The sequence below is a fragment of the Canis lupus genome, chromosome 29, assembly GCF_011100685.1.
Source record: "Canis lupus familiaris isolate Mischka breed German Shepherd chromosome 29, alternate assembly UU_Cfam_GSD_1.0, whole genome shotgun sequence".
NCBI lineage: Eukaryota > Metazoa > Chordata > Mammalia > Carnivora > Canidae > Canis > Canis lupus.
Window position 1 is genome coordinate 22,176,644 of NC_049250.1, and position 16,241 is coordinate 22,192,884.

General features: G+C 37.4%; 1 protein-coding gene and 1 non-coding gene across 3 annotated transcripts in view; one reads left to right on the forward strand and one right to left on the reverse strand.

The window, feature by feature from the left end:
• TERF1 (telomeric repeat binding factor 1) overlaps window positions 1–10,358 on the forward strand; it is a 37,126-nt gene extending 26,768 nt beyond the window's left edge. Inside the window, exons 9-10 of one of the 2 annotated variants that reach the window (XM_038579519.1) lie at window positions 1,372–1,472; window positions 9,184–10,358. In XM_038579519.1, the coding sequence (XP_038435447.1) occupies window positions 1,372–1,472; window positions 9,184–9,360 (278 nt within the window). In that variant the 3' untranslated portion in view covers window positions 9,361–10,358. The remainder of the gene's footprint in view (window positions 1–1,371; window positions 1,473–9,183) is intronic. The other variant, XM_038579520.1, reaches the window with a different exon arrangement.
• Window positions 10,359–13,226: 2,868 nt separating this feature from the next.
• LOC119866805 lies at window positions 13,227–13,331 on the reverse strand. The gene has a single exon (XR_005381315.1). It is a non-coding gene; the product is annotated as a U6 spliceosomal RNA (small nuclear RNA).
• Between the last annotated feature and the right edge of the window lie 2,910 nt (window positions 13,332–16,241).

A 16,241-nucleotide genomic window follows, 5' to 3' on the forward strand; every position in this document is an offset into this window, starting at 1 on the left:
AAACTGTGTTGTAATAATATACTTTTCAGAAAGAATGGACACAGTTATTATATATTAGTGTTAATTATAGGCTTTAATTATATTAAGTCTTCTATGCATGAACAGAAGTATATTTCTCTATTTAAATTGTCTTATATGAAAAAAATAAATAAATTGTCTTATATGTATTTTCTTATAATGTGTAGTATATATACACATACACATAGTAAAGCTTTAAAATTTACTAGATATACACATCTTTACCACTTTTACATGATTTATCTCTAAGAATATATTTTTTGTTAGTATTGTAAATACTATCTTTTATTGTCAATATTTTAACTGCTGCTAATGAACAGAAATATTATTGAGCTTTGTTTACTGATCATATTTATTCATGAGAGAGAAAGGCAGAGGGAGAAGTAGGCTCCATGCAGGGAGCCGGATGCAGAATTTGATCCCTGGTCTCCAGGATCAGGCCCTGGGCTGAAGGTGGCGCTAAAATGCTGAGCCACCTGGGCTGCCCAACAATTTTTTTTCAATACTTAACTGTTTTCTTTTCAGTTACAAATACATTTTTATCTTACTAAACTGACTATGAATAAGAAAGGAATGAAAGAAGGGCTGTCTTCTTATACTAGGTCAAATACTCCTTAAACATCTTAAGAAAATTTCAGCAATCCTATGTGATAAATATTATTCCTTTTTTTTTTTTAAGATTTTATTTATTTATTAATCAGAGAGAGAGGCAGAGACACAGACAGGGGGAGAAGCAGGCTCCATGCAGGGAGCCTGACCTGGGACTCAATCCCAGGTCTCCAGGATCACACCCTGGGCTGAAGGCAGTGCTAAACCGCTGAGCCTCCCGGGCTGCTGTACTATTCCTTTTTTTTAATAGATGATGAAAAAAGGTAGATTCTTCTGGAAGGTGAGCTAACTTGTTTGAAGACCTATAAAAGAATCAACAACATTCAGTACCACCTGTGATTTTCAGAAACTGATCTTTGCATTGTACTATGCTGCTCCCAGATTCAAAGGGGAAAAAAATAAGCAGATAGAGTTCTATTTATTTATTATTTATTTATTTATTCATGAGAGACACAGATACAGACAGAGGGAGAAGTAGGCTCCTTGCAGGGAGCCAATGTGGGACTCGATCCCCAGACCAGGATCACTCTCTGAGCCAAAGGCAGACGCTCAAATGCTGAGCCACCCAGGCATCCCAGTTGTTTTTTGGGTTTTTTTTTGTTTGTTTGTTTGTTTTTAGATAGCTAAATACTAGATAGGAATTTCATGGTAACCTTTAAAAACATCCCCCTTTTTTTTTTTTTTTAAAACATCCCCTTTTTATTATAATTTGGAACAGTTTTTGATAACTATTTCTACTTTTAGGAGGAAAGAAAAGATTCAGACAAACCACTGAAAACAGGAGAAGACCTGTTTTGAACAGTCACCCAGTAACTTCTAAAAAACTTCAATCTAGGAAGAAACAGGTATTTATTATATTTAATAATAGTGGACATTAACGATGATTATTTTACATCATTTCTGCTCAACTCTAAAAGATCTTAAATGTAAAATGTTTCCACTTCACCGTCTTTGATTTTGCCATGTTAGATTAATTGACCAATCTACCTGTTCAAATTTCCAAAAAAAATATTTTCACCTGTATTTTTAAAATAGCCTTAAGTTGCATATTGATAATGACATTTATTTAGAATTACTACAGTACTATCATAGGTCTATTTATCAATGTAAATTGGGACTTAAATCCACCTTATAAGCTTTTATATTCATATCTTCTGAATAAGAATCCAATTTAAATAAGGTCCTTCTGTGCCTTAAAAAAAGAAGAAACCATTTGATAGGGGATTTTTCTTTTCTTTACTTTACTTTTCTTTTTTTAAGATTTTATTTATCTATTCATGAGAGACACAGAGAGAGAGGGGCGGAGACACAGGCAGAGGGAGAGGCAGGCTCCATGCAGGGAGCCGGATGTGGGACTCGATCTAGGCATTCTGAGATCACGCCTTGAGCCGAAGGCAGATGCCCAACTGCTGAGCCACCCAGGTGTCCCCAGGGAATTTTTCTATTCAGAAAGTTCAGATGAGTTAGTTTTAGGTTCATTTCTGCACTCAGTGATTTTAGTCCTATGCCATTGGTCCAGTGTTTCAAACCATTGTTCCCTGTAGTTTATCTAGTTTTCTAGTTGTTTATAGCAAGTGAACAAATCTAGTCCTTTTCTATCACAGCTAGAAGTTGAAGGTGACTCTACTTTTTTCTTTTTTTCTTTCTTTTTTCTTATTCTCCTTTAAGGATTTTTACCCCCCTTAGATGGTTCATGTTCAGACACTGGGGCTAAGGTCAAATTCCAGGCAGTTCCTACTTCTGATTTGCTTCCTGTAAATATTGCTTATCCATATGATTCCTTATTTTGCACTACCACCTTTACTATTTAGAGCAACTGCATGATGAGAGAGTTTCCTGCTCTTGCACACCACAAATTCAGGCTAGGTTTTCTTTACTCTGCAAAATTGCACATCCACAGGCTTTCTCAGATCTCTAGGCAGAGTGGCTCTGTTCTGCTTCCTTGCATACCTTCTGTCAGTTCACCAATAGTGTACCCCTTCCACCTATATTATGATTCAGATCATAGGGGTCTTCTAATTTTTGTAAGAGTTTGGGATTTTATTTCTTTCCTTGTTGCTGTTGGGTGAATTCCCAAAGGAGAATGGGGAAATGCCGACCATATGCTGCTATATATGCAGCCAAAAGTCTTACATATTTTTTTGTCTTTGAATTTTTACTTTGAATATCATGTGCCAAGGTGTAGATATTTTGGCATTTGTCCTACTTTGTTTCTTTGGAGTTTCTTGTGTCTTGGCGTCTGTCATTAATTTTGGAAAATTCTCAGTTGTTATTACTTCAGTTCTTTCTTTTATTCTCTTTCTGATGTCCCATTATCTATAGGCCACATCTTTTGTAATTTTCTCAGAGTACTTGGCTGTTCTTTTCTCTCTTTCTCTCTCTTTTTCTTTCATTCTTTTTATTTCATTGCTTTCCAGTTTGGGAAGTTTCTATTTTTAGTTTCAAGCTCACTGATTCTTCATCCATGTTTAGTTTGCTGATGCGCCCATCAAAGGCATTCTACATTTCTGTTACTGTGTGTTGATTTCTAGCATTTCCTTTTGATTCATAGGGTTGACATTTCTCTGCTTACGTTTACCTATCTGTTTTTACATGTTGTCCATTTTTTCCATTACAGCCCTTAACATTAATCGTAGTTATTTAAATTCCCAGTTTGATAATTCCAAAATCTCTCTCATAGCTGAGCCTGATGATGCTTTTGTCCCTTCAGATTGTGTTTTTTTCCCTTTTAGTGTACCTTGCCATTTTTTTGTTGATAGCTGGACATGATGTATCAGGTAAAAGGAATGGCTGTAAGCTAACCTTGGGCATAAGGTTTTATGTTTGTGTAGCTCAGAGGTAGGCTTTATTTACTATTTGCTCTAGTCCATGTCAGAGGCTAAAATTTCCTTATTTTTGTCTCCCTTGCTGTCTTTGGTTTTCCCTGGTCTCCTTAGTAAGGACCTGAGATGGCTCTTTCAGCTAAGACAGTTGATTTACAGGAACCTAAATAATATGGTATAATGAAGGAGGAAGAGAAGAAGTATTCTATAGTTTTGTGTGATTTTCTGATTCTTTTAGTGAGTTTGTGTCCTAGACTAAAGCCTTCATATCTGCTTCTCAGCTTTTATTTCCCCCCCTTCAGTCAGAAAGGATGGCTAGAAGGGGTAAAAGTTGGGCATTTCCCTCCCATGATGGAAGGGTGGAGGGAGCTGGAGTTAAGTGGAGATGAGTTGGAGTTGTGGCCCCGCTAAGACTGGACATCTGGAGTTTTTTTTTTTAACTCAAGCTTGTCCACAGTGTGCCTCTATCAGTTCATCCATCATGGTTAAGTTTTCTGTCAGTACTGGTTCCAGCTGTGAGCTTCTGTTCCTGGTAAGCTGGGTTTCTCTGTATCCACCTTTATGTTTTTCTAGTTTTGTGGCAGCAGTTTACCTATTGATGTTAGTTCTCTGACAGATCTACAAAGAGTTGTTGACTTTCAGTTTGTTTAGTTTTTTTCTTGTCAGAACTGGAGTAATATTTGCAAGCTTTTTATATGTCAGTCCCCAAACTAGAAGTCTCTGCCTCATATTTTAATTGATTTTTCCCAGTAGTTATTCTGGCAACAATTCTCGTGAGTTTGTAGGTGTTATTTAATAGATGTATATTAAAAAACAATTTCTCTCTCTCTCTCTCTCTCTCTCTCTCTCTGCATTCAAAACAAAATGTGGGTAATCAACTATGTAATTTAGAATTAGATTATAGGTGATACTGTCTATCACTGCTTACCATGCCAAAAAAGATTTCTGTGGCTATCACAAGTGTCTCATTTTATTTTCTACTTTCCTCTGTTGGCTTTTTGAGTAGGACTTTTTTTTTCAGATGAGTAACAGATTTTATCTTACTTTGTGTTATTAACATTTTGATTCTTTAAAAAATGTTTATTGCACTACTCTGTACCTGATTAGATAATTTCTCCTTGCTGTATTTGTCTGTTAAACAGATAGGTATTTCTACCAGCTTCATCACAGTTCACTGAGACTTCCTTTTGTAAGTTTATTCTATTAAAGAAGAAAAGTAAATGTTTTTCAAGAAGAAAGACTTTTTTCCCAGAGATAGTATATGATGGAAATTACTATATAACTTTTTTTTTTACTATAGATAGTATCACTTTAGGCATTATAAACCATTGTTTTTTCCTCTGAACAGCATTAAAGATGATATATAATTTTCAAATATAAGTTATATAAAACCTTTTTAGCCTTAGGAAAGAAAAAGATTGGTGGTTCTTTTTTTTTTTTTTTTTTAATGATTGGTGTTTTAATTTGTTATATGTTCTTTGTATCTTTTTGGGTTGTGGGCTTGACCAGGGTTGTTATTTTTTTTGTTGTTGTTGTTGATTCTATTTTTAAATTTTCAAGAAAAGGAAGACAGAAAAGCACAAAAAGCACAGGTTTTTTTTAATATATCCTAAAATATATTATCTTAAATTCTTTGTTAGCTATGTGATATTATGGATGGAATCTACAAGAGTCAGCAAAAGAGTAGACTCATGAAATTGTGCTACCCTGACATTTTCTTTCTGATCTGTCACTGATAAGCCAAATGTGTCATCCAACTCCTTTCTTGAAAGTAGGAGTTGGCCTTTTTAAACTTTTAATATTTTTATTTTTTATTGAGAAAGAACGCACCTGCAGGGGCAGGCAGGGAGGGGAGGGGCAGAAGGAGAGGGAGAGAGAAAATCTTAAGCAGGCTTCATGCCCAGCACAGAACTCCATCCAGGGCTCGATCTCATGGCCCTAAGATTATGACATGAGCCCAAATCTAGAGTCAGGTGCTTAACCAGCTGAGCTACCCAGGCGCCCAGGCCTCTTTAAACTTTTAAAGATTGTGTTATTATTTGGTTATATGATCTTGTTCCATATGATGTTTTTCAAGACACTTACCTTTAAAACATAGATGAAATTAAGATTCCAAACATTCATAACAAAAGAAGGCATAATCACAGAGTAACAATATATCAAATTAAAGTTGCTCTTTTTCAATAGAAGAAAACATTAAATACTTAAAAATGGTAGTTTTCAGTTAACCTTCACTTGACAAAATTATAACTAACTTCTAGGTCAGAGTTTGGCAAAGCTTTTTTATAAAGGGCCAGGTAGTGGGTATTTTAATAGGCTTCCTGGGCCGTAGATAGTTTCTATCACATTTTTTCTTTTTTTTTTTTTTTTCTCCTTTAAAAGCAACCTTTTAAAATGTAAAAGCCATTGTTAGCTTCTGGACAGTACAAACAGCCTGAGGCTGGATTTTGGCAGTAGCTTGCTACCTTTGCTGTATGTGATCCACTGGAAAATACTGCTTAAACTTGTATCCAGGAACCTAAGTAAGATTCAGGCAGAGAATATTATTTATTTCTTGCGATAAATGAGTTTTTGTATTGTATCAGATATCATCTGTGCACTCTTTAATAGTAATTAGCTCATATTCAAACAAGAAAATTATGGTGTATATATGAAATTTGCCTAAACTAAGAACTACTCTTTAAAACTGAACAAAACTGTAGCAACTTCTACAGTTGGGGACAGTAAAAGCAGTTATTTTTTTTTAAGGTTAGCCTAAGTAGCCCCTGAAATGTTACATAAAATTTTGTAACCTTCACTTCTCTGTGAGATGGATCCACAGCTTTGATTATATCCTCAAAGATCTAATCTGTAAGTCCATTTCTCTCTTTTAAACTGTTCACCCACACGTGGAAAAATTTACATCTCTTTTGCTTTAGCATCAGTGACAAGCAGTGGATTGAAGCTTGTAGGAGTGGTGACTGAGAATTGGGCAGGTTAATGTAGACCATCATAGGAGCATGTCTTCTTTCTTTTTGTCTAGAGATCAATTAGCCATGTACACTAGGCACTCAGGAGACAACACATTTGCCAAGACAAGCATCGCAAACAAGGTTTAATTATGGTCACTTCCAGTTTTATGGCATTGAGCCATTTACAAGTCTTCATCTCAGGTCTGTCTTCTGGAAGCCACCCTGAGTTCTTTTTAAATAGTGCATCAGATTAGCGGAGTAGGAATTTTTTTAATTGTACTAAATACACGTAACAAAATTTATGATCTTAACCATATTAAAGTATATATAGTTCAGTGGCATTAAGCATTCATATTGTTGTGCTACCATTACTACTGTCCATCCACAGGACTCTTTTCAACTTGCAAAACAAAAACTATATCCATTAAACAATAACTTCCCATTTGCCCCTCTCCCATGCTTCTGCCAAACACCGTTCTATCTCCCGAGTTTGACTATTTTAGGTACCTCTCATACAAGTGGAATCCTATAGTATATGTCCTTTTGTGTTTGACTTCTTTTCACTTAGCATAATTGTCCTCAGGTTTCATCCATGTTATAGTTATGTGTCAGAATTTCCTTACTTTTTTTTTTTTTTTTTAATTTATTTATGATAGTCACACACAGAGAGAGAGAGAGGCAGAGACACAGGCAGAGGGAGAAGCAGGCTCCATGCACCGGGAGCCCAACGTGGGATTCGATCCTGGGTCTCCAGGATTGCGCCCTGGGCCAAAGGCAGGCGCCAAACCGCTGCGCCACCCAGGGATCCCCTAATTTTTTTTTTTTAATTTCCTTACTTTTTAAAGCTAAATGATATCTCACTGTATTTATATACCATATTTTGTTTATCCATTCATCCATCAGTGGATAACTTAGTTGGCTTCCAAGTTTTGCTTACTAACACTGTTATCAACATGGGTGTTGATACCCATGGATTTCTCTTCAATTACCTGTTTTCAATTCTTTTGGGTATATGCCATAAGTAGAATTACTGGATAGCATGGTAATTTTAATTTTTTTTTGAGGAACCACTATTCTGTTTTCCATTCTGGCCACACAATTTTTATTCCTTCCCGCAGTACATAAGAATTCCAATTTCCCTGCATCCTCACCAACATTTAGTTTTTCTCTGGTGCTTAGATTTTGTTTTTCTGGGTTTGTTTGATGGTAGATGTGCTAATGAGTGTGAGGTAATATCTTGTAGTTTTGATTTGCATTTCCCTAATGATAGTGATGTTAAGCATCTTATCATGCAATTACTGGCCATTTGTGTATGTTCTTTGAAGAAATGTCTTCTCAAGTCCCTTGATCATTTTTTATGTCTTTGTAGTAAAACATACATAACAAAATTTATCTTAATGATTTTTAACTGTATGGTTCAGTGGCATTAAGTGCATTCACGTTGTTGTGCAACCAATCTCTATATAACTTTTTCATATTGCAAAACTAAAACTCTGTACCCATTAATTCCTCATTGTCCCTTCCCATCTCCTGGCAGCCACCATTTTACTTTGTTTCTGTGAGTTTGACTATTCTAGATACCTCATGTAAGTGAAATCATACAATATTTATCTTTTTGTGACTTGATGATGAATGGATTTTTAAAGAAAATAGGAAATTCAACTGGGGAAACTAATCACAGACACAATAAATAAACACATAATCATTTGCTCCTTCAGCATGTCAGCATAAGGAATAGGTTAGTTGGTCTCACCTGTAGCAAATGCCAACTATCAATAACTTTTCTCGGTGTATGGTACTAGCTTGATTTTTAAAAATCTTCAGCCATTTTTCTCCAAAATAAAATGTTTTGAATTCGTCTGATTAGTTATGTTTTCAAGAATCTGTTTTAAGGGGACGTCTCGGTGGCTCAGCGGTTGAGCGTCTGCCTTCAGCTCAGGGCATGATCCTCAATCCAGGATCGAGTCCCACATTGGGCTCCCTGCGTGGAGCCTGCTTCTCCCTCTGCCTTTGTCTCTGCCTCTCTCTCTGTGTCTCTCATGAATAAATAAACAAAATCTTAAAAAAAAAAACTTTCAAAAAAAGAATCTGTTTTAAGGAAGATTTGAGGTTTATGGCTATGCGTACTTTGCCTGACATAGAAGTGGGTTTTCTCTGGGTTCCTTAAAGAAGTATTAAATATTCATAAGTTCTGTTTAGAGATACATGGGATTAAGAAGTATCATCTGGGGGCTTCTATGTGGCTCATTCAGTTGATTTTCCAACTCTTGGTTTCAGCTCAGGTCATGATCTCAGGTTTGTGAGATTGAGATTGAGCCTCAAGTTGGGCTCCTCCATCGCTTAGCAAGGAATCCACTTTTCTCCCTCTACTCCTCCCCTCACATGTGTGCGAGCATTCTCTCTGTCTCTCTCTTTTTCTCTCTAAAATAAATAAATCTTTTTAAAGGGTGAGGGACGCAGAATACCAGTCTCATGACAGTTGTAGAAAAGCATCTAAGAGACAATGTAGGCTTAAAGTCTGATAAATTGGGTTGGGTTAGCTCTACAATTGTGTAGCTATCTGATCTTGGGCAGCTGAGCCATACTGTACTTAGATAAAATGCACGGTAATAGTAAGGACCCTGAGAAATCTTATAAGCTCTTATAGAAATCTAATACATATATGCAAATTCTTCCATACTTAAGAAACTAATATCACTTTGATTTTAAACAGTTGGATTTATAGTAAGCATGTTCTTTAAAGAATTGTTTCTGTGAATAACTGTTCTGCATTTTATCAAAAGGCATGGCTTTGGGAAGAAGACAAGAATCTGAGATCTGGTGTGAGGAAATACGGAGAGGGAAACTGGTCTAAAATACTGTTACATTATAAATTCAACAACCGAACAGGCGTCATGTTAAAAGACAGATGGAGGACTATGAAGAAGCTAAAACTGATTTGCTCAGACAGTGAAGACTGAATGTGTTTGTAAAAGCTTGATGAAAAGACAGTTAAATATTTTGATCACTGCATTTTCTTTGAAACTTCGTGGTCATTGATGTATCTTAAAATTTTTGTCTAAAGCATTACAGTATCATTATGGTATCACTTTAACTAAAATGGAGATTATGCTGTAAGAGTAAGATTAGATCCCGTCATTGCATTCTTTAAGAACCTTTTTCCTTTGGTAAAATGTAAATTTGTTGAACCCTGGTGCTTTCAGTAACCCCATCCCCAAATCCTATTCCAATTAAAAGGGAAAAAAAACCTGGTAAAAGAAAAATTATATTTATTCCTATTAACCCATTCCATGTCTGTAGGCTAACCTCACCTTTGTAAGACACATTAAAGTGAAGTTTCTCTAAGACTTGATGATGGCTTTAATAGATTAGTTACCAATGCATTTGTTTATAGAATGTTATATGTATGAGGTAATCCATACATAAGTAGTAACATATTTAAGTTTTTCATATAGAGGAGAAAACTAAAATAGTAATACCCATAGGAGGACAAAATTTGTAATATTACCAAAAATAGCGTCATGTCTCATTTAGGTACATTTAACTTTCTTCCAGTGTTAAAACTTTGACAAAGATGGTTTTAAATCTGCATTAACCTGGTGTCATAAATACCAGTTTCTTTGATTTTTTTTTCTGTATTTTCATGTAATATATCAATATTGGGTTTAAGTAATATTCTATAAATGCTGCAGTTGGTATTAACCATGATCATTTTGATGTCCGTGGTGATTGTTAACTAAGGTTAAATAACCACCCATACCTTACTTAACAATGTTGAGTATTCATCAAGATTGTGTTCTTTAGAGAATTTAGTCACTAAGAATTATTTAGCATTTTGAGTTACATGTGCTTTATTTAATGAGTGGAAATACTGATGTATTGGTGTACAAAAGTAAATTGTAAATGGTAGTTTATAATTTATATTTCATTTCTTAATAAAGTTGCATATATTACTTTCCCATTGTTCCTGAACTTGTCTTATACACGTAGTTAACAGAATTGTGGATAATTATTATATGCTTCCTGACTCCATCTATCCTGTTAGTTACTGTCACTGTTTATTACAGACATTTTGATGGTTAGTGCCAAAGCTAGCGATGTAAACCAAAATGGACCTGTAAGTAAACCTCATACCATAAATACCATAAATCATCAAATCCTAAGTTTCCACTAACTGCGAAATGCTCAATTATTTTATGTGCCACTAAAAGAGATCAGTATAATTCTATAGTACGATGCTTTCTTGAGAATTTTATTTTACTTATTAAAAGAGCTATTTTAGATTTATCTAAAGATAATTTCTATCATTTATGGATGCATAAAAATCAGTTGAATAATGTGCTTCTAAAACCTCCTCATCCTAAATCTGAATCTTCTGAATTACTTTTTTAAATTAAAATTTTTGAGATAGATAGTTGTAGATTCACATGCAGTTGTTAAGAAATGATACAGAGAGGTTCCTTGTACATTTGTTCCTCTGATTTTTTTTCCCCTCAGTATTCATAAAACTATAGCATATCACCATTAGGATAGTGATACAATTCACTAGTGTTATACACATTTCCCTAGTTTTACTTGTATTATATGGTACGTGTGAATTTATTTAGTTCTAAATTTATCACTTGTGTAGGTTCATGTATTCACCACCATAGGCAAAATGCTGAGCAACTCCAACACCACAAAGATGCCTCTTGTTGCTGTTCCTCTCCCTCTTGCATCATTCCTCCACCCCGTGGCAGCCACTAATCCATCCTCCATTTCTAAAACTTCATCTTTTTAAAATGTGACATAGTGACATGACCAAAAATGGTGGAGTAGTGAGCACCAAAAACTTTTCCCTTTACTGAGACAACTATTAAGTTGGCAAAAGCTTTTAGAATCTAATCTTTGAATCTCTGGAATATAATAAGAACCTAAAACAACTGGAGCAGCGCTTAATAAAGAGGCAGTAGCCTCTTGTAAGACATTCTTGGTGTGGCATGACTGTGCCAGAGGGGCGCTCTGTTCTCACATTGTTGTGTCTTGACCGGTCTGGCATTTCCCTGAGGGTTTAATTCAGAAATTTGCCTTTGTTTTACCCCTCTCTGAGCTATTGAGGCTTTAAAACTATTACTTACAGTTGCCTAGTGTCAGACATGGTACACACACCGGAAATCTGGGGAGGAAGATAGATGGGGGGCAGGGGGTTGGAGTAAAGGGGCTTTGAAGGACTCTTGAGTAAATCAGGGAATCCAGAAGGCCACGCACAGGCCCAGAACTGCACAGTCTCAGGAAAGACTTGAGAGGACCCTAGGCCTCCACCTCTGATCTTTGCGCTTCCCAGGTACAGGGGGTGAAGGATAAGGTGGAATTGTAAGTGATCCAGCTCCCCGCTGAAAGAGCCCCAACTCAGCCAATGTGCAGAGGCCAGGAGAATACCTTGTTTTCTTTTTGACTAGAGAGACATCTAAGGAAATGAAATAAAACTCTAGTTTGGGGGCTTTTTTCTTTCAATTTATGGATGTACCTTTGTTCATATATGCAGTAACAGACGATCATGTCACATTTATTGTATTGCTGAATACTTGAGTTGTGGAAATAAAAACCACCCCCCCCCCCAAAAAAAAAAAAAAAAAAAAAAACACCCAGAAATGAGGACAGGCTCATTCAGATTCAGATCTTGTTATAGCAAAACATGACCACTTGTGTTCTGCAGAGTTGCAGGCAGAAGTCTGTAATGGGAAAGCTTTATAATGAGAAACAAAGCTGCAGGCATGTTCTGATTGGAGATCAATGGCAGGAGAAAGCTGGAGCCTGGCCAGCCAGCAGCAGGCATGGAACATGATTGTTAGGGGGAACATATTTGGCTCTCTGGTCCTGAGTCTGGACAAAAAGTCAGGATGTTAGCAGTCACCAAACAAATCTTGACCATTCTGGGTAGTTAGTTGGCTGCAGGGGTTTCATTTGGCGACCTAAACTGGTTGCTGCAGAGGTCCTGAGTCCGTTTGTTGTCATGTGAGGTCTACCCATTGTCCATTTTTATATTCAGTCTCAGCTGTTTCAGTTTATTGCTGCAAGGCTTTTCCAATTTACATGAAGTCTAATATTAGGAATGATACTAACCCTTAAATAGAAAACTTCTTAGGTATATTTGTAATCCCTAGAGCAACCGTTTTAAAGAATGCATATTTATAGCCAACAAATTAAAATAGAATATTAAAAATTATTCAAGTAATCCAAAAGAAAGTGAAAGGTGGGAGGAACAGGAAGCAAAAACAAACCACAGGGACAAACAAAAATTGGTGCACCAGAATCCAACCACATCAATAATCATAATAAATGTCAGTGGCCTGAGCCAGGGGTTGGCAAGCTTCTAAAAAAGGGCCAGATAAAATAGTTTAGGCTTTGTGGGCAGAAGGGTGGGTCAGGTCTGCTTGGAATACTAAATGGGTGGGTGTGGCTGTGTTCCAATAAAACTAGATTTACAAAAACAGCAGGCAGCAAGATTTAGCTTGTAGGCTGTTGTTTGTTGACCCTTGCCTTTGAGTTCTAGATTTTGTTTTCTTTAAAATATGTAGGTCTCTGTTCTGGTAAGCAGTTACTTCTGAAACTGGGAATGTCTTTTAGTTCTCATTTTTTTCCTCCAGGTTTGAAAATTCCCAAGTTTAGATCTATCCTTTTTTTTTTTTTTTAAGATTTCATTTATTTATTTGACAGCACAAGCAAGGGGAGTGGCAGGGAAAGGGAGAAGCAGCCCCCTTCCGCCCAGCAGGGAGCCCAATGTGAGGCTCAATTCCAGGATCGTGAACCAAGCCCAAGCCAAAGGCAGATGCTTAACACTAAAGCCAACCAGGGCGCCCCTAGATCCACTTTTACGTGTCCTCCTTTCACAGGGGCCATGCTAATCTCCGTATCCTTCCAATTTTAGTATATGTGCTGCCAAAGCAAGCACTAGATGCACTTTTATTTTTTTTAAAGATTTTATTTATTTATTCATAGACACAGAGAGAGAGAAAGAGGCAGAGACATGGGGAGAGGGAGAAGCAGGCTCCATGCAGGGAGCCCGATGTGGGACTTGATCCCGAATCTCCAGGATCACACCCAAGGCTGCAGGCGGCGCCAAACCGCTGCGCCACCAGGGCTGCCCACTAGATGCACTTTTAAAGTAAATTGGCCATGTGGGGTTTCTAAAGACCAGCCTGGTGATGAGAATTTGGGGTGCACATTCACAGGACAGCAGACTGGTGACAGCCTTGATTAAGCCAAAGTAATGTTCCCACAGTTCCCTAGGGAGAAGGGGACTGTTTTGTATTTACTTCCAGTTCCACCTTCCTCTGAGAATACAGTCTTTTGGCATTCTTGCTTAATTATACCCCACCTTGGCCTTGGGCTTTGCATTACACACACACCCCTCCCCGTGCTGAGGAAGAGAAGAAACTACCAACCAAAAGGCACCCCTCTCCTGCCGAATGGTGGAGCACAGCCTGCTGGAGGTGAAGAAACTCGGTGAGTACAGGTCTGTAAAAGCAGTCCACCATTACTGGGCGGTGTGGGGACGATGGAGAGGAGTCCTGACATGCAGCTGGAAGTCCTCCCGTAGCTCCCTCACTCTTAATGGGGCCATAACGGGGTGGGGGGTGGGGGTGGATTTGCTGTCACTATCATTCTAGTGACTCCAGCACCCTCTGTTGATAAAGCGTAACCCCAACGTCAAGAAATGTGTGCAGAGTTCCAGCTCCAATACCACAAAGCAGGGCAAAGAAGGGTTTGCAGCTGAGAGCCAAAAAATTGTTTTGGTTTGGTTTGGTTTCTACGCGCCGCTCCCCACCACATATACCTTCATATGTCAGAACGCTTTAATATATTAAAGCAAGCCCTAATTTCAACCTCTCCTGTGTCGAAAGAACAAAAATAAAGGGACAATTTAACCTAAGAAATGTGATGGTTTAATAATCCACGCCTCTCAAAGGAAAATACTTCCAGTGTTTCTGTTTTTTACAAGAAAATTGTTTAAAGAATGCTTTTCCTTGCCACTTGGGTCCTAGAAGAGCTCACATCTGTTTTTATCTTTATAAATGTGTGAGTGCTTTGCTTTGCGTGGATTCGAACTCTTGCAAAACCCTGATGAGGAGGCAGAGGAGTAATAATACTGATCAGCGAGTGTCACAGAGGAGGAATCAAGCTTCGGTTACTCTGATTGCATTGGCACAATCGCCCTGGTGACAGCACGTATATTGTACCTGCTCATGTCCCGCAATTAAAGCTTTATCAGGAAAAAAAAAAAAAAAAAAAAGAAATCCTCTTCCCTCTTTAGTCCGCGAATGTCGATGTCCCTCATAAAGCCCAGCTCCGTGTTCTCAGTACCAGTGGAACTTAGCAGCTGCAGCAGCAAATGAAATGTGCAAGAACTCCTCAAAATATGCCTGGGATTGGGGTGTGGTTTTCACTGTCAAGTATTTTCTCATTATTTCAGAGATGCTCTTTTAAGTTTCTCTAATTCTAAGGCTTCCTACCATTACCAAGTGGTTAAAAACAACAGTAACGAGTTTGATGAGTTGTCCTACAAATGAATCCTACGATGAGCCCTTTTGCTTCTGCTTCCATATCTTGATGACCTACACTTGGCTGTTGCTATGATGGTAACTGCCCGATATGATGCATGAGACATTTAACTCCCCTTCCCTCCCGTGCTCCTCCTGAACTTCACACAGTGAATGAAGCTGCTTCTTTGAGTTACTCTTATGCCATCGGCTTTATCCTTGACTCTCCAGTGTAGGATGAGGAAATTAGGGACCCTGACCTCAGCACTTAGGCTCTCCCCAGCTTCCTATACTCTCCTAGCACTATTACATGGCCAAGGGTTCTGTTTCTTTGGTTTGTTTTTAGCATTCAATCTGACAATTATAATGAAATATTTTGCACTTTAGATACAGAGTAAATTTTTTAAATTTTTTTCAAGATTTTATTTATTTATTCATGAGAGACACATACAGAGAGGAGAGAGAGAGAGGCAGGCTCCATGCAGGGAGCCCAATGTGGGACTCTATCCCGGGACTCCAGGATCATGCCCGGGGCAAAGGCAGGCACTAAACCGCTGAGCCACCCAGGGATCCCCCAGATACAGAGTAATTCTTAAAAAAATCAGAAACCAATAAGCCTGTATCATGACTACTCAGTATATTATTCACATTGGATCCTAGAAGCATGAGTAACTCAAAGTTAACTTTGTATTATAAATTCTTGCAACTTAAAAACCTGAAGGTCAATTGTATTCTCCCTCTCTCTCTCTCCCTCCATTCCTCCTCCTCCAATAGCTCAAATCATGGCATGTTTTAGTTCACTTCGCATTTTGACCATACTTATATTTTCAATTTTTTCTTGGAATTTTTATTTCCATTTTCACTAAAGTAATCCATGTTCATAGTTTTAAAGGTAAAATCGTTGCACATGGCTTAAAATGGAAAAAATTCTTCCCTTCCACTGCCTTTCAATTCTCCCTAAAGAATGAGAGATCATTCTGAACTCTCAACTCATTTCTCAAGTATTGATTTTTTTATTTAATAAAAATATGCTCATACTGCTATTTGTTATTTTCTGGCTTGAGGTATTAGATTATTGACCTCCCAACCCCCACTGTATAGGATGAGGTTTTAGGTCTCTTGCATGTTCTTCTCCCAACCCCCAGAAACACACACATTGCAGCAAAGAACCTCCTCCCAGTTCTTCTAGAGTATCGGTACCCATTTTTTGGTTGTATCAATAATCAGTGTTTGTGTTATAGCTCTGTGTGTACCCATCAATTATCATCTCCAAATTCTCTGACCCAGCTGAAAATCTGAGTACACTAAAATATGTCAGATAT